This window comes from Lonchura striata, chromosome 20, assembly GCF_050655825.1.
Source record: "Lonchura striata isolate lonStrDom1 chromosome 20, ASM5065582v1, whole genome shotgun sequence".
Classification (NCBI taxonomy): Eukaryota; Metazoa; Chordata; class Aves; order Passeriformes; family Estrildidae; genus Lonchura; species Lonchura striata.
In genome coordinates this window covers 5,055,245-5,081,753 of record NC_140722.1, presented here as the reverse complement: position 1 = coordinate 5,081,753, position 26,509 = coordinate 5,055,245, and the positions used below count along the sequence as shown (strand labels likewise).

Sequence of the window (26,509 nt, the reverse complement as noted above, 5' to 3'; positions counted from 1 at the left end):
GAGTTTGTTGGCCCCTGGGCACACCTGGCTCATGTCCACCAGCACCCCCAGGGTGGAGCCTATCAAGATTATTTTAAATTGGGATGTTCTCTGATATAAGATCATTGTGTGCTTTCAAGCCTAATGAGCAGAAAAGGAAACCTGATCAGTGGAACAGGCAGCAGGATCATCACTTAGTCAAGGGCATCCTGAAGCTAACAAGCTTTAAGGATGTAGCAAATACAGATGTTGATGTATGCCTATCTTTGTATTGCTAGCTTGGCAAAATACTCAAAATCCATGTGTCCTAGAGCTGAACATGTTCATTATAATGCTAAAAAAGACCCTTCCCCTGAGAATGCACAGAAATTGCTGGGCTGATGTAACTTGCATGGAACTTACTAGGCAGTCCTAACAGAGGGGCTGTGCTTGGGAAGTCACTAATTCTGAATTTCTGTGTATAAATAATGGCAGGGAAATTCTATGGGGGTGTGCTGGATTTCTGGAGTACCACAGAGCACGCAGGCTGAGGCAGCAGAAATAAACAATGTCCCTCTCGAGTGTGTCATTACTGCCTTGTTGCACACCAGGTAACAAATCCAATTTTGTGGGTACCACCATTTGCCTGGGGCTGAGCTGTAGCCCTGCTCCCCTTCACACAGGCCCCTTTAAACTTGGGCTGGGAATCCTCCCCAGTGGCTGTGGCTTGTGTGGAGGTGAAACCCCAGAGCCCTGGGCTGTGACACTTGCCCGGGAGGTCACTGACACAGCCCAGGCATCTGCCACTCCTGTGCCACCAGCCAGGGAATGGGGAGGGCCTTTCCCCCTTATTTCAACCCCCATTCCCTGGGGAGGTGGGGTTCCAGGGTGGGATCCATCCTGCCTTGGCAACAAGGATGTCCCAGGCTGGCTCAGCTCAGGGAGAGTCAGTGGACTCCAAGGGCTTCCAGTGAAGTGACTAAGAGACACAATTCATCATTAAAATTAAACAGATCACAGCTTCAGCTCCTTTCCATCCCTCTCAGCACTGCAGACAAACTATCAACAGCCTGATTTCCAGAGGTGCCCCCAACCTGCCACCCCCACTGTGTGAAATGGGGACTCAAATATTGAGCATCCTTGAAGCTCAGGGCTTTAATGGCTTTTCTCACTTGTTTACCCAATGCACAAAGCAGGGCTAATAGCTTTGTTTTATCATATAAAGGTGTTATTAATGTGAATTAATAAGAATTTGCAGGGTTCATTTAGACCTTAGGATTAAAAGGCACATTTCAAGGGGCTGTTACTACATAAAAACAAACACATGCTCATGAGCAAGAACATTAAATGCAATCATTTGTAATGTGCATTTACATCACTTCTCTCTCCTCCTGAGAGCTACACAAACAATCTAATCAAACAACCCTCTGTGAGGTAAGCAACAGATTATGGTTTTATTTCATTGAAGGAGAAACTCACAGTGTGATGAATATCAAGTTATCAAGGCACATATCTGGTTCCTTCTTTGATCACTGCTGAATTCCTTTACTCCTAAGCAATCCTATGAAATGTACTAGTTGCCTTTCTTACAGGGAAGGGAGACAGAAGGGCAATTAAATTATGAAGGTTTATTTCCCTAAAGAATTGGTTAATAAATGAGGATATACAGAGTAGGCTAATAATAGAGTCTATATGGGGACATATTTGTGCTCTACATTGAATAAGAGCCCAGGAGAAGAATCTTGTAGCTGCTCATCCTCTACACCTCTCTAGAGGGTTGAATCTGTTTTATTCTCAAGAGCAACCTTGGCTGCTCAGTCTCAAAGTGGCCAAAGCATTTGGTTACCTCCTCTATATCCAAAGACAAGAACTATAACTACATTTTTAGCATAAGCCTGGAAAGCTTCCTAACCTGTGTTTATCCTCTAAATAGCAGCTGAAGAAAACATCTGATTTGATTGGCCCTTCTCAGTTGTTCTTATCCCCTATTAATCCCTGCTGCTCCCTCCCCAGCTGGGGCTGGCCCCTTTGCTGATTTATCACTCCTTTCTGTGACCACCAGCGCTGCAATGAGAGTTATTAAAAGGTGGTTAGAAAGGGGAGCAGTCGGGCTGTTCTAAACTTAGAGTAACCTGAAGCAAGCCATGAGGTATCCCCTGGTTCCTCTGGTGAATGAGCTGACCTTCCCTCTGCTTTTCTTCTGGTTCTGCTTGCCCTTTGTCATGCTGCTGATCATTGCCATTATCTGGCTACAGCTGCTGCTTAATGAAGGTAAGTTGGGCAGTTGATCAGGTAAAATGCTGCTGCATAAAGTTACCTTGCTCTTTAAAGCACTCTGCTGGCTATTTTTAGCTTAGTGCTACTTGTCACAGGAGGAAGCTAAAGGTTTGTTAGTACTAGTGGTAGCATTTAGAAAAAACAAACAAATGATTATGTTTTTCTGTCAAAAACGGTCATTAAGACAACCAAGCTGCTACTTACCCTTCTCACACTCTCCCTTTTTCTCAGTGGTAATTTGATTTAAGAAGGACATTTAAGTAATTTTTATAGGTTTCTATTTCAAAAATCCCCCAGAAAGCAAGCCTAATCCTCTAATTTTGTACACTTTAAATTCTGGCTTCACAGTTCTCTTGCACTTCTTTTTTGGAAGGGCATAGAGGGTTTTACTGGGGGAGCAGGTGAGGAATTCTTTTATTAATTGAAAGAAAGTTTTGAAGGGAGCAAGACATGCACTTTCATTTATTTATGTATTTTTCCAGTTTGTTTTTCCAATCTATCCCTAATTCTTTCTTTGAACATATCAGCAACCAATAACAGGCTTTGGTTTAGACTAATAATAAGCTTGTTGTTGCACATGTGAGGATAAAACCTTGCTACTGTGCTCTAATGCTGGAGGAAAAAAAACCCTAATCACAGCTGAGGAAGTTCAAAATCAGTGACAAAATATCTATTTTACATAGCTGTGCCATATCCTTACACTGCAGTTGAGTGCTCAGGTTTTTGTCTGGACAGAGTAATTCTCTTGATGTTTTGAAGGATATTCTTCAGGTTATTCTTGCTACATTTGCATTCACAATTTCTGGCCTGTAGTGACTGCTCTTAGCACCAGGCCTCCAACTGTTTCCACAAGTGCTCTAAATTACATTTTAACCAGTAAGACTAGACACATCACTAAATTTTTACATACCACCATATTTACAGAATAAGAACATTAAAGCTTTCCTCAGTTATAAAAATAAAAGTAGTCTTTTTAATAACTTCCTAACTAATTCAGTTGTATCCGCTTCCTTTATGCTAGTTTACAGCAAGCACAAGTAAAAAGGTAATGTTTCAGCTCCTCCTTTAATAAAATTGCTGACTAAGAGCTAATTAGCTAAAATTAAACACTTCTAAAGGCCTTTTATTGTCTACTTTGGTTTGAAAATCCTTTATTTCAGCTGGAAAAAAGTTAATAGAAACCTTGTCCAGCTCCTGGATTGAATGGGTAAGTCTTACAGCCATGGGAAAAAAAGTCACATGCAGGTGTTTTACATGTTCTTTTTAAACCTGCTTCTAGCACAGATGCCCAGCACAGAAAAGATTGAGAAAGAATCTCCTGATGAGCCTGATTCTGACTCTGAAGATGAATTAACAGAGGAAGAAAACCAGAGAGATACATCTAGTACAGAGATGCAAGAGGAGTCACAATCCAGTGGAGCTGTGGGAAGACCGAGGCCCAAACCTGCTTATCTGAGCTCAAAGCCTAAAAGCCAAAGTCGTCTTGCTGTGACCTCAAACAGCTGCTCCCAGAGGCAGAAGATAAGATATTCCCGTGCTGAAAAGAGCATTTTCTATAACATCCTGATGGTGAGTAGTGGGACCAGGCTGCCTCCCTGCATATCTACTGCTTTTGTGCCTCAGTTCTGACTTTTTTCACCTCTGCCTGACTCAGAGGCCTCTTGGGAAAGACAAAGCTCCACTCCAAGATTGGTTTCTGCCTGGTTAATAACTAACAGGAGGTTTTACTTTCTGCCTTCCCTATTTGTGATGACTCCTGTTGTAGATGAGGTAAAAGTAGCACAAAATTGTGCAGAATGACTATCATGAATATGTGTGTGTATACATTTTTAAAGGTACATATGCATATTTTAAAAGGCCTTGAGAACTACATTTAAAATGGTAAAATTTGCTACTTATTCCTCTAAGATAAGAAGTTTAACTCAACTGTGTGTAAAAACTCTCCTGGTATTTATGGCTGGTACTACGTGCTCTAAGAAGTTGCTTCAGATTTCTTACAGTGGAGCATGTGACTGAAAATAAGATGTATTTCACTTGCTCAATAAGAACTGAGGCCAGAAGTCTCTTTGCAAACACAGCAACCCTAATCCTTTCAGGCTTTACACAAATCCCAAAAGATAAATTTCAAGCAGTGGAAGAGCTTCATGTCTTGTGTGTCTACTCTTTCCCTGTGCCTTAACTGTCTGTTCCTTTGCAGAAGGGGCTCACAAGGGAAAGCTGCTCTGTGCCTCCACTGTCACAATTCCCAGTCCTGTCTGCTCAGTTACATTGCTGGGAGTTTTGAATTGCAGCATCTGAGGTACTCTCTCACGTTTCCTTCCACCAGTTCTGCTGGAGTGCAAACCTTGCTTAGGCTGGACTAGCCAAGGACTGGAATCATCTTAACCTGCTGCAGTTATTTGACTAACACACCCTGCAGCTGAGCTTTGGCATGGCATCAGCAATACCTCAGTTGAAAGCATTTTTAAAGCATTAACACCACCAAGGCGGTACCAAATCAGAGTAGTAACAATTTATTTAACAGTCATTCATTTCCTTGTTTTTTTTCAAAAGCTAACAGTGCCAACAGTGAGCTTGGTCCTGTCTAGGGTACCATTTAGTTCTCCTAGAATTCCTCATATGTACAACTATTGACTTGAACAGCTGCTTGAACTTGTCTTTTGTAGGACATAACATTTGTTGGGTGGGTGATGGAAGGGAACAAGACATGGTGGTTTCAAAATCCTGTATATCCCACTGAAAACAGAACCTCTTCCAAAGGCATTGTTGCAGTGACAATTCTGTTCTTCCTTTTCTTCCCCAGCTGTTGTGCTCCTTACTTTCCTCTCTCACCTGGAATTTTGTCTCCCTGTTGCTCCAGACCTTTAGCATCCTGAGGACTCTGCTGCTGCCATCCTATCTGGTTACCTACGTGGCTCAGCTGTTTGCTTTGCTGGGTGAGAGAGCTGGGAAAATTCTGGGCTCCCTGAGTCTGGAGAGCAGAGGACTGCTGCTTTCAGTGCTGGGGAGGAAACTGCAGCTGAGCCAAGCTCAGACAACCACCTCAGGGTGAAAATAAAGCAGGGAGTGACATGGCAATCCAGGTCAGCATTGGTGACAGCTTCTGCAGCATGGCAGAGGGAGGGGAATTCTCTGAAAAAAAAACCCCACTCCAGACTAAGTCAGCACCTACTCTGCTCACCACAGCTGCTTTCAGAGTGTTGACTGTCTAAATGTGAAATGATGACCTTGCCCACTCTGCTCCCCTCTCGCCTCAGAGGGATGAGCTCCTTTTTCACAAGGACCAAGCACTCCACCAACAGTGATAGTTTCTGCTCATCAACACTAATCCTTGATTTCAAATAAATAAGATCAAGGCAATGTCTCTCTGTAGCAGTTCTTACTGGATTTTAAATACAATACAGCCATAGGATTATTATACTTATAGTCCAATTAGCACTTTTCCCATCTGCAACTTGTCAGTTCTCAAAGTTAAGAACTGGCTTTTCAACACTCAGATCTAAGAAATGAAGCAGGCCTACCTCCAATTAACAAGAAATAATTATGCCCTCAGCAGATCCTGAGCATGCATGTCCCCGATTTCCGTTCAGGCTTTGTTTTTCAGCACAGCTGGCAGGCTGATGGAAGGTAGATTACAGCCTAGAGAGGCACTCACAACAGCTTGATTTAACCAGTTATTGCAACCACAAGGAGGGTGAGGAGCCCGAGATGAGCCATCGTTTTATAGCCTAAGGGTTTATCGAGGTGCTGGGTTTGAACAGAACAGCTGTGTGCTCTTGTGTCGATGCACACGTCCAACACACTCTTTTGTTTTCAAGAGGACCTGAATTACAAAGTAATCCAATGAGCGCGCTGCCGCTCGTGGGAATCATTGTTTCTGCTGCCCGTGTGCGGTGCCTGTCTCTCCAGAGCCTTACACGGGCGCACTGTGCAACACCAGCCCGCAAAAATGATGAAACCTGCCCTGGTTGTGTTTGCTTTTCCCACCCCATCCCCTGAGCCCCGCGTGGCCAAATATTTGTCCACGCTCTTAAATAAAACTTGCTTGCCAGCATCTTTATTTTCGCGGCGCCTTTCTTTAGAAAGGAAAACACAAAAGAAAAAGAAAAGCTGTTTGCCCAGGACATCCCGGGAGAGAGCTTCGGGGTTCTCCAGCGGGGATCCCCCGTTTCTTTCCCCGCCTGGCAGCGGCGAACGGGAGGGGTTGGATGCTCCGGGGAGATGCGGAGGGAGCGGGCGGGGAGCGGGGCGAGCTCTGGAGGGGCGGGACGGGGGCGGGGGGAAGAAGGGTCTCCTCTCCTCTCGCCTCCGCCGAGCTCCGTGCCCGGCCCTGGGCGGCTCCGGCCGGCTGAGATGAGGCTCGGGAGAACCCCCCGCTCTCTGCTCTTTCTCTTCTCCGGCCGTGCTCTGCAGCGCTGACCGCTCCGGGTGGGCACTGACCGCTCCGGGTGGGCACTGACCGCCGCAGGTGGGCACTGACCCCTCCGGGTGGGCACTGACCGCTCTGGGTGGGCGCTGACCACCCCAGGTGGACACTGACCGCCCCAGGTGCGCACTGACCGCCCCAGGTGGGCACTGACCGCTCCAGGTGCGCACTGACCCCTCCGGGTGGGCACTGACCGCCGCAGGTGGGCACTGACCCCTCCGGGTGGGCGCTGACCACCCCAGGTGGGCACTGACCGCCCCAGGTGGGCGCTGACCGCCCCAGGTGCGCACTGACCGCTCCAGGTGGGCACTGACCCCTCCGGGTGGGCACTGACCGCTCCAGGTGGGCACTGACCCCTCCAGGTGCGCACTGACCGCTCCAGGTGGGCACTGACCCCTCCGGGTGGGCACTGACCGCCCCAGGTGGGCACTGACCCCTCCGGGTGGACACTGACCGCTCCAGGTGGGCACTGACCCCTCCGGGTGGACACTGACCGCCCCAGGTAGGTTGATGCTCGGCGCTGCTGCGGTGCTCCAGCCGTGCCCCGCAGCTCCGGGGGTCTGGGTGCCGTGGTTGTGCAGGGATGAATTGTCGCTGTTCCCGCAGGATTTGGCTTCTGCCTCTTTGGGGAATGGGGTTTTGTCTCGGCTGTACTGATATTTTAAATCTGTCTTCCCCGAGCCAGCGAGAAGGATGTTTGCTGGTAGTGTCAAGGTTTTTCTCTTTACCTTTTCCATTATATAGGCTAAAAACGTGTTGGCAAGAAAGGCTTCATCTGGTAGCTGCATTGTTGGGGATGCCTGTAATATTGCATCTAAGCCCTGGGGAATTATACCTCCTATCTCTTCACTTATTTAGGCTGCTTGAGTCTTTTAGACTGTGCTAATCTCTGCTCAAAAAGAAACCCTCTTATCCTGAGGTAGTTGCCAGAATGCCACAGTTCAAGTTAAAAATGTTATATTGGTACCATCATTGCAAAGAAGTAGATGAACTGAGGTGGGTAAATAAACAGTCTAAAGGTCTAGGAGAATATTGCTTCTTGTACTACACAGTGATGTTCTAAAGCCTGGTGCTACCAAAGTGTATGCTTTGTGTAGTTTTTAGTCTGTGTAAATACACTCAGAATAGCTTTAGCTTGGCTGGCTGTCCCTGGCAGTGTCACTGTAATAGCAGGGAGGTTGGTGCCAGCTTGCAAAAACCTGCTTGAGAAAGCTACTTTGAGGACTCCTAGTTCCTGCAGAGTTCCCCAGTACCACAGCTATGCTGATGGCACTAGTGGTTTAAACCTGGTTTTCCTGTCTTTGAGCTATGAAAAATAATGCACAAATAAATATTTGGAAGTTAAGAATAGGACTTTTATGTGTGAATTTAGCTAAAAGCAGTATAGAAAGAGCATTTTGGTTTGCCGCGGCCTCTTACAAGAGACTGGTGGTGTGTGAACCTGGCCTGGAGAATGAACACAGACCTACAGATCAGGGGTCCCAGTCTGAACCCTGTGGACTTTTTATTGTGATCCACATTTCTTAAAACATTTCCTTTCCCTGAATCTGGCTGTAATGCCTGTCCCTGTCTTTGCTGGGCATTTGGAGCTCTCAGCATGAATGTAGCATGACCTTGAAGCTGCCTTGTAGTCTGCAAGTGCTTCAATAGCATCTGTGAGTTTGTGCTTTAATTTCCTTTTGCTGTTTGCTCAAAAGCTGCTTCCTGGGCATCAACAAGAGAGTTTGCAGCCTTGGATGCTGTAGTGGAGCTCCTGCCAATGTGGTTGTTTATGCTGACCACAAATAGTTTTGGATTTAATTCACCTGAGGGTCTCCTGTTCACCTGGTGCATCATTTCTCATATGCATCCAGCAGCCTCTGTCCCAGAGCTCTTCCATGCTGCAGCAAGCAGGTATTTTTCTCAGCTGAAAAGATAGCAAAACCTGGATTGAACACTTTGGAACACAGCATTAGTGAGAGTTGTAATTTGGTAGTTCCTTTTGACTGAAGTTAAGCCTCCTGGGAGGTAGAGGATGCATTTCTGTGTGAACAGTACTGTACATATTTTGTGACCTTTTACACATCATTTAATCTCTCTTTTTGTCCCTCCTTCTTGTTTGTAAAGCCTTTACTTTGCAGGCATGTTGCAGGGGTGGGGTCTGTTAAACATTAAGACTCTGTTGGGAAGCATTGTATGTACAAAAACATAGAAAACAATTTCTTTCTCCTCTGGGCTCAAAACTCTGGAAGATGTTGGTGAAAAGACCCAAACTCTAATCTAGTGTAAACTGAAGTGACCTAATGTGTTTTGGTGGATTTAAGTGATAAACATATCTCAAATCACTAAGTAAAAGCATTTTTAAGGTCTTGCAGTGTGTGAGGATCCCTAACTTGTCAGCAGGACCTCTCTGAGTAACAGCTGGGTGAGCTGTGCCTGTTTACATCCTTCTCCTGCAGGAGTCATGGGATGATTTAACTTGGTTGACATCTGTTTCCAGTAAAGAGGAATTAGGGTTCTTGGGTCCAAGCTGCATGAAGAAAAATAACACTGAATGTTTGGCTCAAGATCCCAAGAGGGCGCAGCAGCAACAGCAGCTGAGCTCTTGGGTTTATCAAAACACATTTTTGAAGTAGTTTTTTTTAAAATATGAGAAGGAAAAAACTGTAACTGTTGTTTCCCACTTCACAGCATCTTTGATGAGTTGGATAGAGAGTTGTGTTGCTTGTCAAAGCTTTATAAAATGCAGTGGGTGAGTGTCCAGCTTGCCTTAAGGAAAATATCACTGACTGGAGTGCTAAAATAGGAGCCCAAAGAGGTGCTGGCACCTCAGTTCTTTACAAGACCCAGCTGGCCAAAGCTTTCAGAACCCAGCTCTGGCTGTTAGACCCTGCTTTAAGCAGGAGGTTGGCTGAGGTGGTGACCTGAGGAGCCCCTCACTGTTTGTGATGGTGTGAAGTGCTCCAGGAGCAGCACCTCAGGGCCTCCTTAAAAATCCCTGTGGGACTTGCACTGGCATCTTCTCTTTTGGGTAAGGAGGTCACTAAGGCATACATGCAATACACTCCTAGATTTTCTATCCTTTAAAAGTTAGAAACTACCATACCTGACCAACGATATTGTGTATTTTAGCTTCATATGCCTTTTTGGCTCCCAGTTCAGCAAAATATTTTCTTAATTGGGGATGTTATGGCCCATATGCTTCCATTCCAAGCAGTTTAAATACTTTCAGTTGGAGACATAAAAATATCTTAGTTGTGACATGATGTTTGAGCCTTCCTGCTGTGGATGCAAAATCCATATGGCAACGAGGCTTAATTGAAACCTGCTGGAGTTACTTTTCTCCTGCAACATATAATATATTAAATATTCTTTATGCAGCTGGCTTGAAAGGACTACCCTTAATTAGATATTTCTAATCAATTAGTGCTTTTGGAAATTCTGTTCCTTTCCAAGATTCATGATTTTGATCTATGTAAAACATTTCAGTTTGATAAACTACATATCAAGTACAGCATGTGTGATTTATTCATTATTTATTCCACAGACTTTAGGTGTAAGTCATCCACTACAGAGTTATTGATTGGGTGGGTAAGTCCTTCCAGGTGTGTTGTGTAGTGAAAAGCTTGTCTGAAATCAGAACTTGTTGCTTGAAGAGTTGGGTCTCTAACTTGGTTTGAGCTTCAGATGTTTGCAATATTTCCTGGTATTTGTTGCTGCTTGGTCAGACCGTTGGGTCAGTTTGCAGGGGAGTATGTTTTGTGATTGCAATTAAGATTGGAGAAAGAAGTACAAAAGCTGATGCAGCTTAAAGCATACTCCCCAAAGCAAATTACTGCAAGAATCTGGAATGTGTGTTGGTGGGAGGCTTCAGTTTTAGTGAGATGTTGCTCCGTGCATGCAGGAGTCCTTCCCTTCCTAAATAATTGTTTCCATGTGCAAGGCTTATTCCATCAGCCCCCAGGGCTGCCAGCGCCTGGACTGCTGAGCTATTAAAATCTGTGTCTCTTGTAAGAATGAGATAAATATTCTGTGCCAGCTGTGTGCAAAGGGAGCTTTGCTCCCATCATACAGGAAAATAATAGGGCAGCCCCCACTGGGGACCTTTTAGAACAAACAATATTCTGGTATTTCTTTCCCATACTTTAAAATTTTTTGAGGGAAATGTTTCAGGACCCTTGAATCTTCCTGCATGACATCTGGCAAGCCCATTATGAATTCACTAGTTCTCTGAAAGTTTAGTTCTTATATAACACGGAATTTTGGAAGAATTTTTAATTATTATTGAATGTTAATTCAATTGAAGGTTGTGGCTTCTGCTCTGTGAGGTGTCCTCATGAACATAGACATTCCCATCATGTAGTGAAGTGACAGTAGCCTGCTTGGCCATTGCACACTGGTGGGTCAAGGGTAGCAAGCTGGGCAGCCTGGGCATGGATGAAGCACTGACAGGAGGCTGCTGGCCAAGAGTTATTTTATATTCCTCAGTTATCTCTGCTTGGTCACCTAGGGAGGCGTGAGAGATGTATCATTGTAACAGAAACTTTGGAAAGGCATAAATCTGGAGTATTCTTCACTCCCTTGCCTCTGCACTTTTCTCTTTGAAGGCTCTCATTTCTGAATCAGATTTCAAGTGACGAACACTGGAAATAAAGGCGGAATTTCTTCTCTGGAAGCCCTTGAGTGAACAGGAGCCTGGAACTCTTGCAAAGCCCATAGCAGGTGGCCAATATATAATGGAACTGGAAGGATATCCTCTTTAGGCAACAAATAAATACAGCTTTGCTGATGAGAGTTGTTTTTCTCGGTCAAGGTAAAGCTGGGACAATGTTCCTGTTTGAAAGCAGCGGGGCTGACACAGTGGAAGGAAATCCCTGTGTGTCCCCCAGCGGAAGGTGAGGCACGCAGGGCAGTATATCCATCCCTGCAGCTGATCTCCCAGCCCTTCTGTGGGGCAAACATTCCTCAGGCCTGGCCTCCCTCCAGCCTGTGCACAAGCAGGGTAAAAGGAGATAAAGGTAACAGCTGTATTTAGCTGCAGTGCTTCCTTTGAGTAACAGGAGAGGAAGGATCCCTCCTGGGAGCAGCCATATCCCTCATCCAAGGGTTTTGGAGTTCATTCACTCCGTGCTTCCTACGCTGCCTTGGCCAGTGCTCCGCAGGCACGAGGCTGCAGGATGTTTGCAGGCCAGGAAAGGTTTGGAGCAAGCACAGAGCTGCCAGATCCACTGGGACAATCCAAGGCTCGGTGAAATACCAACACTCACCCTGGAAAAAGGGTTTTTGGAGAACAGCTTTTTGCAAGGCTCATTTTAGCCGTAATAATGTGTTAGAGGGAATGAAATTTAACTGGGGAGTGGAACTGGTAAATAAGATCAAGGAATTGCTGCTTTAAGGCATTCCTGTGAATTCTGCTAACGTGGTCTGTGCAGTTTTGTAAAGGATTAGCATGACTTCATTGTTAACAAAGCAGATGGCAAAGGAAAAACAGTCTTTTAAAGGTCAAGAAGCTGCTGTCTGGGGGTCTATGAATATCATTTAACCCTGTAAAATTTCTTTTTCTGACACTGGCTCTAAGTCAGGCATCACAGCTCATTTGGATCTCTCGGAGTTCCAAGAGGATGTACACTGTGAATCCAGCCTTATTATGTGAGCTCATCAGGTAAAAAATTCAAACAAGGGCTCAGTCCCCTCTCAGTGGGATGGTAGCTTGTTAATTCTCTAATTAATTGGTTAATTGACAAATTCCCTAACTCCCATGCTTATGAGGAAGCCAGTTTTCCATCTGATGGTGAGAATGCTCCTCCCTCCTCCTCCAGCATGGTGCAAGTATCACAGTGGGCTCCCTTGGGTCAGCTTGAAAGCTTTTAGGATAAGGTGATGTATTTACAGCCATGGAAGCATTATTTTTACCATTCCTGCGGCTACTTCCAGTTATTTCTGAAGAGTTTGTCGTATCATAAACTGCCCAAGAGTTGCTTTTGAAGAGCTGCAGGAACAGAAATTCTTATCACCTCCTCTCCTTTGTCTCTGCCATATGTGTAGCTCTTGTTTTAGCCCAGTGGCTGCTCCCAGCACAGATCAGGCTGAGCTGTATCAGCATTTCTGGGGCCAAAACATGAGTTGGAGTCAGGTCAGCAACCACAGCCAGGTGATGTCTGTGTCAAAAATGGCTATTGTACAAAAGCTTGGTTGCTTACACCAGGGTTAAAACGTGTTTCTGAATGTTAGTTGGGTTAAAGAGTTTGTTTATTCATCAAATTTACTAGAGCTGTGAGGTAAAACACAATTGCTTTAGTTCCTTTCTTGTGTGCTTTTAGGTTTATTTTTATGAAATCTTCATAGTTTTCAATTCACCTAGGAGTCCAGGCTGAATTTCTGATTCTTTCACTTGTTGGTTCTGACTGTGGTCTTTCAATGGCTGATCTATGCAAAATCTTCTTTTGGCCTTGGCACTGAGCACATCAGGTGTAAACTGAACAATAAAAATCTGTCTTGCATCACTTGACACTGGTGCCTGAGACTTTGTGTCCCATCTCCAGTTAGAGCAGAGGTTTTTCTACAGCAAACAGCACGTGGGGATTTACAGACACTGCTCTAATCCCTGACTGACCTTTGAGATGATCTTACACCACCAGCCTCAGCTGCCCTCCGTTCTTCCTGCCAATCCTGCACTGCAAAGCTGTTTGGGAATGTCTGGAGCAAGCCCCTCCATCCCCTCATTGCCCAAACCTCGATCATGTCTGACATCTTCCAGTCCTGGTTTTCATAAAGACTCGCGTAATTAAACTTCGTCATTAAAATTTTGGAAAAACAAGCCCTCTTCTAATGAGTTAACAGGCTCTTGACTACAAATAGCTCTGTGAGAGCTGTGAGCTGAATTGTGCAATCAGGTCCATCCAGCATCTCAACCAGTTTTGTTCCAGCTGTTGCATCGTTTATAGATGGAACCAGTACAGACAAGCTCCGAGTGGTGACTTCAGAGCCAGGTGCCAGCAGAGCAAAAATAGTGGATGCTGGCTTTTTTTTTTCACTTCTGAGCCTTTAAACAGCAATCCATCTCTCTTCTCGAGGACAAATGAGGAGAATGCCCATAAATATAAATTACAGGCCACTTGTAATCCCTCTCCACACAGATAAGTTTGGATTCTTCCTGACAGACCTGTTACAGCTGAAGAGATGACAAAGTGGAGCAGAAGCCTGTTAGGATAAGTGATGGCACTTTGGAGTACAACAAAACTGTTGCTTATGAGTGGAATAATTGGCACTTAAAATTGCCTGGCTGCTTAATAAGAGTTTCTGCTACTTGACTGTATTAAATCTTCTTCTTATTTTGGAAATAACTGATTGAGCAATCGGGATCTGTGAAAATGCAGCTCCCCTAGAGAGGGGGGTGCCCTTCTGTTCCCCTGCTTGGAGTCTGGTGGATCTCCCCACAAATGAGCAGAGTGGCATTTCATTCCCAAGTAAACTCCCTAGAACAATGTGTGTGCGGACCTATTTGGCAATTCTTTTTCTCTGAATCTTGGAGTATTTATGTGAGTGGATTTAGGTTTTAATGTAATTATTAAACAAGATTAGCTTCAATAAGGGGGGGAGGGAAGAGGGTGTCCAGCCTAATTTCTGAAGTAGTTTCAGCTAATCTGACCCAATATAAAAATTAATGAGGAGATTATAAAAACCATAATATGCTAAAATCTGTCAAAACAAACAAACAAGAAAACCTCCTAAATGAAACTTTAAAACTTCTGAAACTTCTAACTGCTTTAAAAACTCTCTTTGTACTTATTCCATGCTCAGGTGTTTCACTTTTAACCTTAGCAGATGGCTTAGTTGTGGAATTATGATCAGGTCACTCCTACTTTTCTCCTCCCCTTGTCTTACCATCCTTGCTAAAACCCCAGCTTATCAATAGCTATTGTTGAGCTGTCTCATAACCTTGGTAGCTGCGCTGATTGTGGGGCCGTGCCACGGGCATGACTTCTGCCAGGAGTGGATGTTTGGCATTCCTTGGGCAGCAACTCCTGTAGGATGCCCGCAAACTGACTCATGGTGAGCTCAGCCCAGCGAGCCCATCCCCTGCTGTGATTATGCTGCAGGAAATAAACAAGTTGACAGCCTAATCTATCACATCTTTGGACTGACAACTGGGGCACCCCAGAAAGAAAGTCCATTTCTGGCACTCTTTCTATTTGTTGCTTCATTGCCTCATCTCTTTCCCAGAAGGGAACAGAAAAGCCAACCTGCAAAAATCAAAATGAAGTTTGTGAAATCAGCTGGGGCATGAGCTCAGGAAATGGAGCTTTTGTATATTCTTGTTCTGTGAAAATGAAGAATGTTTGAAGTGCTCTGTGGAGGTGGTGCTGGGGACGAGCTGTGCAGAGTGGAGTCAGAACTCCTGGGTTGCTCACTGGCACCAGGTGCTGCTCACCCACTGCAGCTGGAGGGGGCCAGGCTGCTGCTCGCTGTCCCACCTGCCTCTGCCCCAGAGTGATGTGTGGCACTCTGTCACCTGGCTGCAGGGATGATAGGTGCCTGTGCCTGGAGGAAGTGAACAAGCAGCTTGCTGGTCATGACTCTGGTGCCTGTGACTCCTTTCTGCCTTCAGTGTCCAGCAAGAGAGAGATTTTTTTTGTGATTTTTTTGCCCTCTGTAGATATCAGGCACGTGTTTGGGTAGGGAGGTAAACTAGGTCATCCTCTGAAACCCGCTAAGGCTTTTAATTTTACCCAGCCTTCAGTGCCCAGGAGGCAGAGCCATATTCAATTTACATTAATAAGCAAGTTTTGGTTATTCATCAGAATAAATGTTTTTGAGTGTTAAGAATAGCTCCTGTCTTAGTGCTTCCTCCTATTGTTGCAGCTCTTCCTTCAGCAGTGGAAATGTTTTGGGTGATTTAAATTACATTTACAGTAGTAATTAGGCTTAAGAGACTTTACAGTTGACTTATCTGAATATACATCTGTGTCCAAAGAGAGTATGACTTTTTTCCCCCCTACCCCATTTCCTTGATTCTCCCAAGGCAGGATATTTTCAAACAGGGTAGGCAGCTGGAGATACTGATATTTATTGATATTGATTATTGATCTTTCAGCTCCCCGGGCATCCTCCCAGCAGGATGACAGATTAACTCTTGTCTCAAGCAGTAAAGTCATCAGTGGAAATGCTTTGTAGAGCCTGAGTGTTGCTGGGGCTGTCTGTTGGCTGCTCTTTTGCTGTGAGGTGCTGGTTTTCTCTCCCAGCTCAGGCACAGCAGAACCAGATGTGTGGCAGGCCCAGCTGCTGGGACCTGACTGCAGCTCACTCTGTGCCCCAGGCCACAGCCTGGCTGCTGCTCCTGCCAGGCTGGGAGCAAGCTGGGGCTTGGATAATCTCACTGATTTAGTGACTCCAGAAACTGGAATAATCTCTTAATCACAGTGAGTCTGTGTGATGGATAAGTAGCACCACTTGAGGATTTTCTTATGTGATGGATTGAGCAGGGATAATTGATTTCCAGGTTTTGCTAATGCTATGTGCCCTCAAAATAAACCTGAGAAAAAAAGAAATGAAGAAGAAATTTTCCCACTCCACTTTGCAGTGTGTCACTTGCATTCATTTTTTCAGGGTAACAAACTAATTTGGGGATGCTTGAAAAATGTAATGCTGCCATAAGATCTTGCAATGCAGCCCATGGATGTTTTATTCCAGCTGACCTGAGGGCTCTGATGCCCAGCTCTGTCAGGCACCATGCAGAGGCAGCTCTCCCAAACTGCAGAGTTCCTCCAGCCCTTAGGTCTGCTGAAATTCATGACTATCCAAAAAGCATGTCAGATGTTTTTCCACCTCCTTTTGAGCCTGAAAAAGTCAGGCCAAGTCATGTCAGCTTGGCAGGATGTGTGGATGCCTTCAGAAATAACTTGTGCACTAAAGTGGTGACGGTAACAGTGCTGGGTCTATTCCCATGATTCATTTGAACTAATTGGCTGCTGAGAGCATCATATGTCTCTTTGTCTCCATATTTGAGTAAGATTCAGCTCCTGTGATCCAGATAATCTTATCCTGGTGAGCTTGTCTCATCTCTAATGATGCCAGGAAGACTGTCCTGGAGCATGAAACATGCTGGAGAAGTCAAAACCAGAGCTGGAATATTTATCCTGATTCACTCTGAAAAAGCAGACTCAGCTGGCCTCTATTCCTCCACCTTTTTTCTCACAAGAACAATCTAGGAGATAAACTTACTGATTACTCCTCTCAAATGCCATGAATAACTGAAGGCCAGACAGGAGTGGAGATGTGAAAGGCTGTAGTGCAGCTGTTATTATCCACAGAGATCAGAAACTTTCAGCAGTGCTTGTGTACTCTTTGTGTGAGTAATCAAAGCTGAATGTACTCTTAAAGAATTCTGTCTTCATCTGGATGCTTTAAATTTGCTCAGTTGTGCAACAAGCCTGGCTGAGTTATTACTACTGCATGAGAAACCTGAGGATGAAACTGCCTGGTACGAGTGTCTGGCAGCCTCTGTCTGTAAATTGACCCATTAAAAAGGATGATCAGCTGGCTGCTGGAGTTATTAAAATACATTTAATGACAAGGAACACCTCTGAGAGACAAAAGAAATGAAGTTATGGGCTGTGGTGCCCATCTATTTGGCAGATTAGAGGTGATTTTATGTCCAGGAGAAGGAATGGCCTGAAACCCAACCCCTTGTTTCAGGGCAAGGTGTGCTTGGTGGGGAGTGGTTTGGAAAGGAGGAGTGCTCCCTGGAGAGAACAAAATGCTTTTCAAATTTTGTAAAACAGAAAGCAAAGGGCAGCCACATTTGCTCTTGCAGATGTTTTTGTTGTCTTCCCTCCTTGCTCTCCCCTTCCATGTCTCACATCCTGAGCAGTGTGTGTGGTCACACATGATGGTGACACTTCTGCAGCAGCTGTAGTCTGTTTAGCTGCAAAAAAAGGATGAAAAATCTTTAATTTGCTTTCTGTGTGCTCCTACAGGTTTCATTAGTGGGTGAATTTTTATGATGGATAGTTGGAAGAAATTCTTCCCTGTGAGGGTGGGGAGACCCTGGCACAGGTGCCCAGAGCAGCTGTGGCTGCCCCTGGATCCCTGGCAGTGTCCCAGGCCAGGCTGGACAGGGCTTGGAGGAGCCTGGGAGGGTGGAAGGTGTCCCTGCCACGGCAGGGTGGCACTGGGTGGTCCTGAAGGTCCTTTCCAAACCATTCTGTGCTGTCTGCCTGTGTGTGATTCTGTGCTGCTGTAAAACCTGTGGTCTCTGGGTTTTGGTTGTAACTGAACTTCACAAGCTGGCACTCTCTGTGGTTGATCTTTGGAGCTGGTGTAGGAGGAGCTATGTGGATAAACCTGAGCTTTGAATTACGGGTGGAGGAATAAGTTTTAAGGAATTGTGGGTAAGGAGGAGAAGAGAGGAAATCCCCATGAATACCTTTGCATAGGTAGTGTGGGGAGTTTTGAATGTCCCAGACCAAGAACATTCCCAGTGCCAGCCCTGGGTCTGAAGCTGGGGAGTGAGGAAGTGTTCCTTCAGCAGCAGGGTGAGCTCAAGCAGTGGTTGGGAAAAAACCTGTGCTGGTAGGAACAAAGCCAAGGTGGGATCTTTTAAGACGAGGAATTGTCTCTAAAATAGCTGTTGCTGCCCTTTAAGCTGCTGGAGGCAAAGCAGCCTGAGCTGTAGATCCAGCCTTGCTGGGAATATGGGAAGCACAGACTGGGATTGTTACTTGTGCTGGATGAGCTTTGTGTGCCTTCATTAAAAAACTTAAATAAATTACTCATCCCTTTCACATCGGGATTCTGAAAAAAATTGTTAGAAGAAAGGAGAGTCACTGAAACACCGTAGAGAGAATAACAAAGAAAGAGCAAAACCTGTCAGGAACGGCTACAGGCATCCGATTGCTTTAACCCTTTGTTCACTTGTACATTGCTTGTTCATGAGATTTTTGAAGAATAATCTGGATCTTGCAAAATATTCTCTGTAGGTGTTACGAGTTTAGACTGCTCTTTCAACACCAGTGTCTTACATCCAGCTGGGGTTTACTCACTGCTCAACTATGGCAAGAAATGCTGAATGGCTTTTTTAATAGGCACTCGTTTTTTTTTTTTTTTTTCCCTGCCCTCCCCACATCCCCGGGCAGATATTCTGTTCTTTTCTCGATGTTCTCTTCAAGTACAACGCTAAGGAGCAGATAGGCTGCTTGACTCCTCCTTCCCAGGCTGCGCTCGGGAGTTGCTATTTCACGTTAATGTTTAGCGAGCCCGGGCTGCAGCCTTGGGAAGAAGAGCTCGCTGCTGTTTCTGCTCTCGGAGCGCTGGCTGCTGCCTGTGGGCTGTCCCCTGCGTCCCACGCGTGGGCGGCAGCGCTGCTGCAGGGCTCGGCGGGTTTCGTGTCCGTGCTGCGGGGCGGGAGCGGGGGATGCTCCCTTGTCCCCTCGCGGGTGACGCGCGGCGCCTCTGCGGTGCCAGCAGCGCGGATGGACTGACCGCCGCCCTCCTCCCCGGCTGGACATGGACGAGCGCGGCCCGCGTGGCTCCGGGATGGCCAGGGCTGGCACGGCCGGGTCCCGGGGGGTGCTGGCACCCGGCCGGGCAGCCAGCTGTGCCCAGCTGCTCAGCAGGTACGGAGCGTTCCCCTGGCACACGGGCCGGCCCCGCTCGCTGCGACCCAAAGCGGGGCGCGGGCAGCGCCAGCCATGGGGCAGGTGCAAGCAGGGTGAATTCTAGAGGTGGGCAGGCGATTGTGCGCTCTTAAAACAGTGCTTTGAGTGCCTTGAGCCTGAAATTAAACCTATGGAAATTGCCTTTCTTTTCCCTCATACTAAGCCTACGAAAATCGCCGTTCTTTTCGCTGTGCTCACTCTGGGCTGAGTGCAGCAGGCTGGGGAAGTGGCACCTGGGGGGCTGAAAATGTAGATCTCACTGCTCTCCATTTGTGAGTCTTCATTTAAGAAGAAATGGAGAGATGGGATTTTTAAAGTAGTTATATATAGGTTGTGGGTTTATTAAATATACGTTATTGTTGAGCCAGCTTTTTTATTTCATCTGAAAAATAAATTTCAATCTGTAACAAACCAAATTCAACATGAGATCAGATCACTGCAGCTGCTACAACTTCGTCACATACAACCACAGAGTCAAGAGCTAGTGCTTTAAAAAAATGTGCTTAAAATAGTGCTTTGAGTGCCTTGATCCTGAAATTAAACCTATGGAAATTGCCTTTCTTTCCCCTCATACTAAGCCTACGAAAATCGCCGTTCTTTTCGCTGTGCTCACTCTGGGCTGAGTGCAGCAGGCTGGGGAAGTGGGACCTGAGGGGCTGAAATTCTTCCTTGTGACCCGGTGCTAACCTGCCTCGGGGTCTGAGGCTCTTCGGGGGTTTGTGGATGTAAGAACTGCTGATTTATCATGCAGGTAGTACTGAAAATTGAACTGCCTTGCTTGACAACCACTGTTCTGCTTGTGTGCTTCCTGGGTATTGTATGAGTTAAGAATTAATCTAAGGTGCATTTGCATCAGTTGAGAAGTTTGCATTGAGTTTTAGAATGTTTCCTTGCTGTAGTGGTCAGAATCTGTTGATTTTGGGTGAATGTGCTGACAGAGATTTTACTTCTAATCATAGCTCACATTCTCATGTGTCTGAGTTCTCATTTTTTTCCAGTCCAATTTGATGACACTGTGCATTCAAAGCAAGACAGAAACTCTTTAAAAGACCCCAGGCAAAATCTGAGTTGTGAAAAAAGAAAATTAATAATAATTGTAGGGGGACTGACACAGGAATGATATGGTAAATTACTTTAAAATTACCCACGTGTAAGAGAACGAGATTAAAACCTTCGGTGTTGCAGGCTTTCTTTGATAAAAATCAAAATATTTGTTAACGACTTAAGGCTTTTGCTAAACGAGTTAGTTGAGTTCCAGTGTCTGTGCTGGTGCCAGAACACCTCTGTGGTCAGCTCTGAAGAGGTGCTACAGCAGGAGCCTCAAACTTGCTCATCAACTTTGCCCAAAACATTGAACTCCAGCCAAGTGGCACTTCCCACCTGCTCACTCAGGACTCACCGCAGGTGAGGTGTCTGTGTGTTTGTGTGTAGCTAAGCCTCTTGCCTAGGATTGACCTAAAACTTACCTGTCCAATAGGGCATGGATATGCCAACCTGCTCTCCTAATTAGTTGACCGTAATCAGTGCTTATTTTTGATCAGCACTCTGACGTGCTCGTTGAGTTCCCAGTAAGATTCCTGCTGGCTTGCAAGGGGCTGGTGGTGCTGTCATGGAGCAAAAGCCACTGCTGAGCCAGGTCTGCCTCCCTCCTCCTCTTCCTCTCAGTGTTGTAAAGCTCATGGCACCTGGGGTGGCTCACAGACTGGGCTGGTGGCCCTGGGCTGGCTGGTGGCCCTCCAGTTGAACAGCATTGGTTATAAATCCCAGCCAAGGGCTTTTCATGGCAGGGTAACAGGCCAGCACCTTGTGTTATGTGTAATAACTGCCCTGAGAAATCCATGCGAGGAGCTGATGACTCCTCCCTGTCTTCCTGCATCCCTAAAGCTCTCGTGAGTGAAGCATAGCTGGATTCCAGCACACCTCTCCACCCCTCCTTCCCCTCTGCTGCTCAGCACGTCACTCTTGTGACCTCTCCAACATCTCTGGGCTGCTCTCATGCAGCTGAGCAACAACTTGCAGTTACTCATTCTGTGCTCTAATGCAGGTACAGCTGGTAGAATTGGCTGGAAGAAGAAATAAGGATGAGTGCTATCACCCTGATTTACTCCAAGTTCAACATTTGAGAAGCTGTAGGACAAGTGTTTAGTGTGTGTGAACCTGGGCAAAGGCATTAATGAATGATCACACAAGAAATAAGTTCACAGCCTTTTTGTGGTGGACTCAAACATGCTGGCAGCCTTTCCTCTGGAAGCCAAGTGGTACCTCACCCTTGGTCCCTCAGCTGAGTGTCTGAGGTGTGCACAGGCTGAGCATGTGGCCTGCAGTCCCAGCAGTGATGGCAATGGAGTGCAGGTGCCTCAGCTGGTGTAATGGTAGCGGGATTTAGGATGTGTGCAGTGACTGGGAGGGATTGACTCATTGGCCTCAGCAGAATCCCTGGCAGTGTGTGCTCGGGGCTGTGACAGCACAGTCACCAAAGGGCAGTGATTCCCTGCCTGCTGCTTTCCTCGTGGCACTCCTGTGCACTGGCTCAGCCCAGGGCAGCTTCTGTGTGGGAGAGGGGAGTGGGTGAGGACAAGATTTGGGAGATACTGCGCTGTGGGGTTTGTAGCCCCATGCCAGCTGGGCTGAGGGGTTTGGGATCCTGGTGCCATACTGATAGGTGGAACGGGAATGGCAGAGCAGGTACTTGTGGGAACTGGATGGACAAAGCTGCTGATGTGTTTAAATGGACATGGATTCAGTGCAGATAAGGTTAGGAATGCCACCTTTTAATTAATGACTGACATCTAACCATCCTGTAGATCAGCTTCATCAATTCACAATCACACTAAAGATCCCAGTACTACTAAAGATTTGTTTTGGCCAGGTACCCCTTTCTCCCAGCAGGATTTCCCTTTGGATGTAAGCCCTTTCCTGTTTGGCTTACCCTGCTAATGCGGGGAAAGTGAACAACAGGCTCGTCCATGGGGACCTTACAGTCAAGCACAAAACCATGCACAGAGAGGATGGCTTGTGTCTTCTGAAACCAAAACAAGCCCTAGTGTGGTGGGACAGACACCCAGCTAATAGTCTAAACTATGGCTTTGAATATTTTTAATTTGGCTTTATCTGCATGGGGTTATCAATCCTGTTTTTGTTCTGCTCTGAGTTTCGGTCGGAGATGCCTCTAGGCAGTTTTGTAATTAAAGGCAACTTTCCCTATTCCTTAGCTGGCTTATTTAGCCCCTTCCTAGATGGAGTAGAGACAAATCAATTCCAGGTGAAGGCCTGAGACAAGGAACTAGCAACAGAGTTACTTAGCCCTTTGATAGAAACATTTATTGTCAGGAAAGCTACAACCTGTGCTTTAGTTGAGATCTAAAGCTCTGGTGGAGGTAACAGAATCATAAAATGGTTTGGGTTGGAAGGGACCTTAAAGATCATAAAGTTCCAGATTTATCCATGAGAAGGGATGCCCAAGATCAGGTCAGGTTGCTCCAAAACCTATTCAACCTGGCCTTAAACACTTCCAGGGATGGGACATCCCCAGCTTCTTTGTGCCAGTGCTCCACCACCCTCTGGAGTTTGTCCAGCATAGAAAACACTGGAGGTGCTTGGCTGACACAGTGGGATACACACAAACCTCAGGATTCACATGTTTCACTCCACACAGCCTTGGGCAAAGGAGTCCTGTTTGCTTTTTCTGGCGTTTCTGAGAATGCTGGGGCAGGAGGTGAGGTTGTGCCTCCTCGTTGTTATATTGGGGCAAAGCTGCAGCTGGTGGGAATTGCTGCACACACAGAGCACGATCTGGCACGTCCTCTTTATCACTTGCAGAACAGGCTTCTTCAAAACAACCTGAAATGACGCTGCTCCCTGAGCTGCTTGCATAATGGAAGATCTTGATGAGCTGATTGCTGTGTTACTGAAAACAAGCTGTAATCTTATTAGCAAATTGTGGCACTGACATCTTAGTTATTCTTGCTGGTGCTGTAGAGACAGACCTTCAACAGTGCCATCCCACGTGTGCAAAGTCCTTGATAAAATGCCTTAATGGGGACAGAAGTGGGGGTTGGCAGCAGTGCTGGATAAAATAGCCTGGGCTAAAGGCACTGTGACTTCTCACAGGGGATGTTGTGCGTGAAAATACTAAATATGTGAGCAAATGTCTGGTCAGAGGTGTGCAAATGTGCCTCAGCAGTGGCAGACTACAGCTAAAATTGCTTTAATTCTGGCTCTAGCTGCTTTGGTTGAGTTAAGCCAGGGAAAGGAAAGCATGGTGAGAGTCTGTTGGGTAGGTCACTGTTCATTGCCACCGCAGTAATTTGATAATTAGCCTCTCTTTGCTTTTATGGCCTAGTCTGAGGAATCTGAACAGGCCATGTGCTTTCCATTTTCTCCTAAGAGTAAGCCTTAATAGTTCTTTTCTTCAAACTGGGGAGAAGGGAGGAATTGGTGGTGGTGTTCATGTACAAAATCTGGGGTATTTTGAGAGTGACTAAGCCAGACATTGAAGATTTGCAGTACAGCTTTTTTTCTGGCTTAGACCTTTAGTAGAAAAGTTGTGGAATTTTTGTTCATGAGGCATCTCCTGCATAAAATTGCTCTCTGTGGTAGGAATAGAGCTTTGTGTAGTTTTGTGTGTCTGAATGAATTAGTGATCGTGTGTATTTCATGTAAAGTTTTGATGAGTAGGTTGACTTCTTCCATACAGGAAACTGTTTTTATATTTGCATTGATAATTTTGATAGGCTGAGGTTTAAACCTCCAATAAGCAAAATAGCTACAGCTATATCTATGTTTAAAAAAAAGGCATATATGCGAGTTACTACTTCAGGATTTTCTCAGTTTTTCAGATACTCTTGTCTGTTATTCCTGGGTGCCTTTATCCCCCTACATTATTTTAAACAAGAAATCCTAGTATATTGTGAACTGTGATGTGCTGATCTTTAGGTGACTTTTTGCTCTTCAGAATCAACTACACGTTTCATTCTTTAGGTTGAATCTGCTTGCTTAGGGTAAGAACCTGGAAGCAATGTGAGGAGAACCTGCATGGATTTTTTGGTTGATTCTTTCAATTTTTTTGCTTTTGTGCTCATGAGTTGTTTTTGACCTTGAAGTAAATTGAAAGCAGGTAAGACGTGTGTGGTGTGACATTAATGCAGTTTTGTTCTCTAAGGGTCTCTATCTGTCAAAATACTGTAACCAACTGATAGACTAATCTCTGCCTTTTTTTTTTTTTTTTTTTCCTTGCAAGATGCTTGTGTTCCATGCTCACAGTCTGGGTTGTTGTGAATGATGCTGTGACTTGGTGTGCTGCTCCAAAGCTGCTCTTGAGGCTCATTCAGACTTTCTGTCTGTTTCTTTGTTCCATGTGTGCCTTTGTGCTTGCTCCAGACCTTTGGAAATGTCTTTAAAGACTGGGTGCTGCTTGTGTGGCAGGACTGCCTTGTCTGCCTGAATTCTTCTGTTCTTTTTGCCTTTTTCTCATCTTCATTTTCTGGAAGCAGAAACTTAAAGGAATTCCGTTTTCTTGGCTTGCACTTGTTGCCTCCTGATCTGTTTGAAATGGTTGAGAAGGAACCTTTTTATTTATTCATCTGCTAGAGAGGTATTTCAATGAGGGAGGGATGTTGAGCAAGCAGAAAAGAAGCCCAAGCAGCTCCCGGTCCTTTGAGAAGCTCTCTCATGGGAGTGATTCAAGCCTGGAGTGAACATAGCAACAGTGTTTATTGTATTTTGGTATTCAAGAGGGTGAAGAATTACATGAGTGTTTGCAACATATTTGCAGTGTGTTGACAGTATCTAGGAACAGATCAAAAACTCCTCTGGGGCTGCGTTTTGCAGCCCAGGGTCAGTGAGCCCCCAGCACGGAGCCAGGCATGCAGGGCTTCCAGGGATCCTCGTGGAGGGGACAGGGAGAGGGAGCAGGAAGAAAATGAACTGTGGTGTCTGTGCCAGCCTCATGTCTCACAGCTGTGTTATTAATGCTGTGAAGTCAGGCTCAGGCTGAAGGTGCCAGGTGAATCTCGAGCCTTGTTAAAACTTGCTGTGCTCTTAACAAGAGGAGAATTATTGGATTAAGATGCTCAGTCTTTCCACAGAGCCCTTCCTGAATGGCTGTTCTTAACAAGATCTTGCTGCCAGTCTCTTTTTTGTTTGGTTAATTTTTAAAGCTTCATAATCTGATGCTTTTTGCTAGGTTGACAGTGCAATGGAGTGAGCTTGATTATTCCACCTCCTCTTTGCCCAGTTGCACTGAGCCATTAACATTTTAAGCCAACAATCTCTGCTTTCAATCTCAGCTGTTGCTGTGCTTGCACAGCGTAGGCTGCCCTCCAGTTGACTCGGGTATGCAATGAGGAAGAACAATCTTTTAGGTGCACTTAATCTAAAATTAGCCTTCCACCTGGGCAGCTGGATTTGCAAAGCACTGTGCACTGAGTTCAAGGAAAAAAAAAAAAAAAAGGCATTTAGACCAGAAAATAAAAAGTTTTCTAAATATTAAGGCCTGATTTTTATGTTGTGCTGTGAGACAGGAGCAAGAGCTCTAGTTTAACAATAGTAGAGCTGGGCTTTGGGTCCTTCTGCCCCTTTGTAGAGGTGATGTGTGAGATCAGCATCCTGCAGCTCACTGAAACCAAGCTTAAGTGCATCAGTAAACAGGCCAGCTGAGGGGAAAATGTTAGGATGACTTTTGTTAGACACACAAGTAGCTCAGCTGTGGCTTTCCTAGAGTAGGTTTATAACAGGACTGATGGGCTTTTGGTGCAAGCAGTCCCAGAACATCTGTATTTCCAGCTGTGGAAGGAAGCAAAGTAACTGTGGATGGTGTGGAAGCACAGGGTGGGATGGGGTGCAGCAGTTCCCTGTTGTCTGGCAGAGCTCTGTCCTTGCACCAGAACTCTGTGATATAGACTGAAGGTAGACCAAAACCAGCTGCTGGCAAGGGCATAGCCTGGGCTCTGTGGAATTTGTGACCCTTCTCAGGTGTGCTCCAGGAATATGCCCTAATGCCTCACATAAATAATGCTCCCCTTGGAGTAACATCTCCTGGGCTGAAACTGGCATTCAGAGCCTGGTGTCAGGGTAAGTCATGCAGAAGCTCTAAGTCAAGAGCCACCCTTTGGAAAGAGCTGAAGATTTTATTTATGTTGGCTTAAAATAGTGTTGTTTTTTTCCAGGCAGGTGTGGGGAAGGAATTGTCACAGCTATGTGTGACACAGGCTTG

At 45.6% G+C, this 26,509-nt stretch overlaps 2 protein-coding genes across 11 annotated transcripts in view; both read left to right on the top strand.

The window, feature by feature from the left end:
- The first annotated feature begins 1,782 nt into the window (after positions 1 to 1,782).
- ADIG (adipogenin) lies at positions 1,783 to 6,289 on the top strand. Of its 3 annotated transcripts, XM_085557983.1 has the most exons (4): positions 1,783 to 2,229; positions 3,515 to 3,821; positions 3,924 to 4,005; positions 5,039 to 6,289. In XM_085557983.1, exons 1-4 carry the CDS (start codon positions 2,103 to 2,105, stop codon positions 5,285 to 5,287), a joined length of 765 nt encoding a protein of 254 aa, XP_085414109.1. In that variant the 5' UTR covers positions 1,783 to 2,102; the 3' UTR covers positions 5,288 to 6,289. The 3 variants fall into 3 exon arrangements, with proteins under 3 accessions (XP_085414109.1, XP_085414107.1, XP_085414108.1); XM_085557981.1 differs by lacking the exon at positions 3,924 to 4,005 and having other exon boundaries at positions 1,794 to 2,229; positions 3,515 to 3,804; XM_085557982.1 differs by lacking the exon at positions 3,924 to 4,005 and having other exon boundaries at positions 1,797 to 2,229; positions 3,515 to 3,804; positions 5,096 to 6,289.
- Positions 6,290 to 6,539: 250 nt separating this feature from the next.
- Positions 6,540 to 26,509, top strand: part of ARHGAP40 (Rho GTPase activating protein 40) — a 38,746-nt gene continuing 18,776 nt past the window's right edge. The window contains exon 1 of one of the 8 annotated variants that reach the window (XM_085557977.1): positions 6,540 to 6,703. Coding sequence is in view for 4 of the 8 variants with exons in the window: in XM_085557976.1 (XP_085414102.1) it covers positions 19,145 to 19,254 (110 nt within the window). In the remaining 4 variants the exon portion in view is untranslated. The other 7 variants (XM_085557980.1, XM_085557979.1, XM_085557978.1 and 4 more) reach the window with 7 other exon arrangements.

Excerpts from the sequence above, each read along its gene's own strand:
- ADIG (XM_085557983.1), top strand. The coding sequence starts at position 2,103 with ATGAGGTATCCCCTGGTTCCTCTGGTGAATGAGCTGACCTTCCCTCTG. Across the intron at positions 2,230-3,514 it reads ACAGCTGCTGCTTAATGAAG|CACAGATGCCCAGCACAGAA; the intron begins GTAAGTTGGGCA and ends ACCTGCTTCTAG. Across the intron at positions 3,822-3,923 it reads ATGGTGAGTAGTGGGACCAG|ATTGGTTTCTGCCTGGTTAA; the intron begins GCTGCCTCCCTG and ends CTCCACTCCAAG.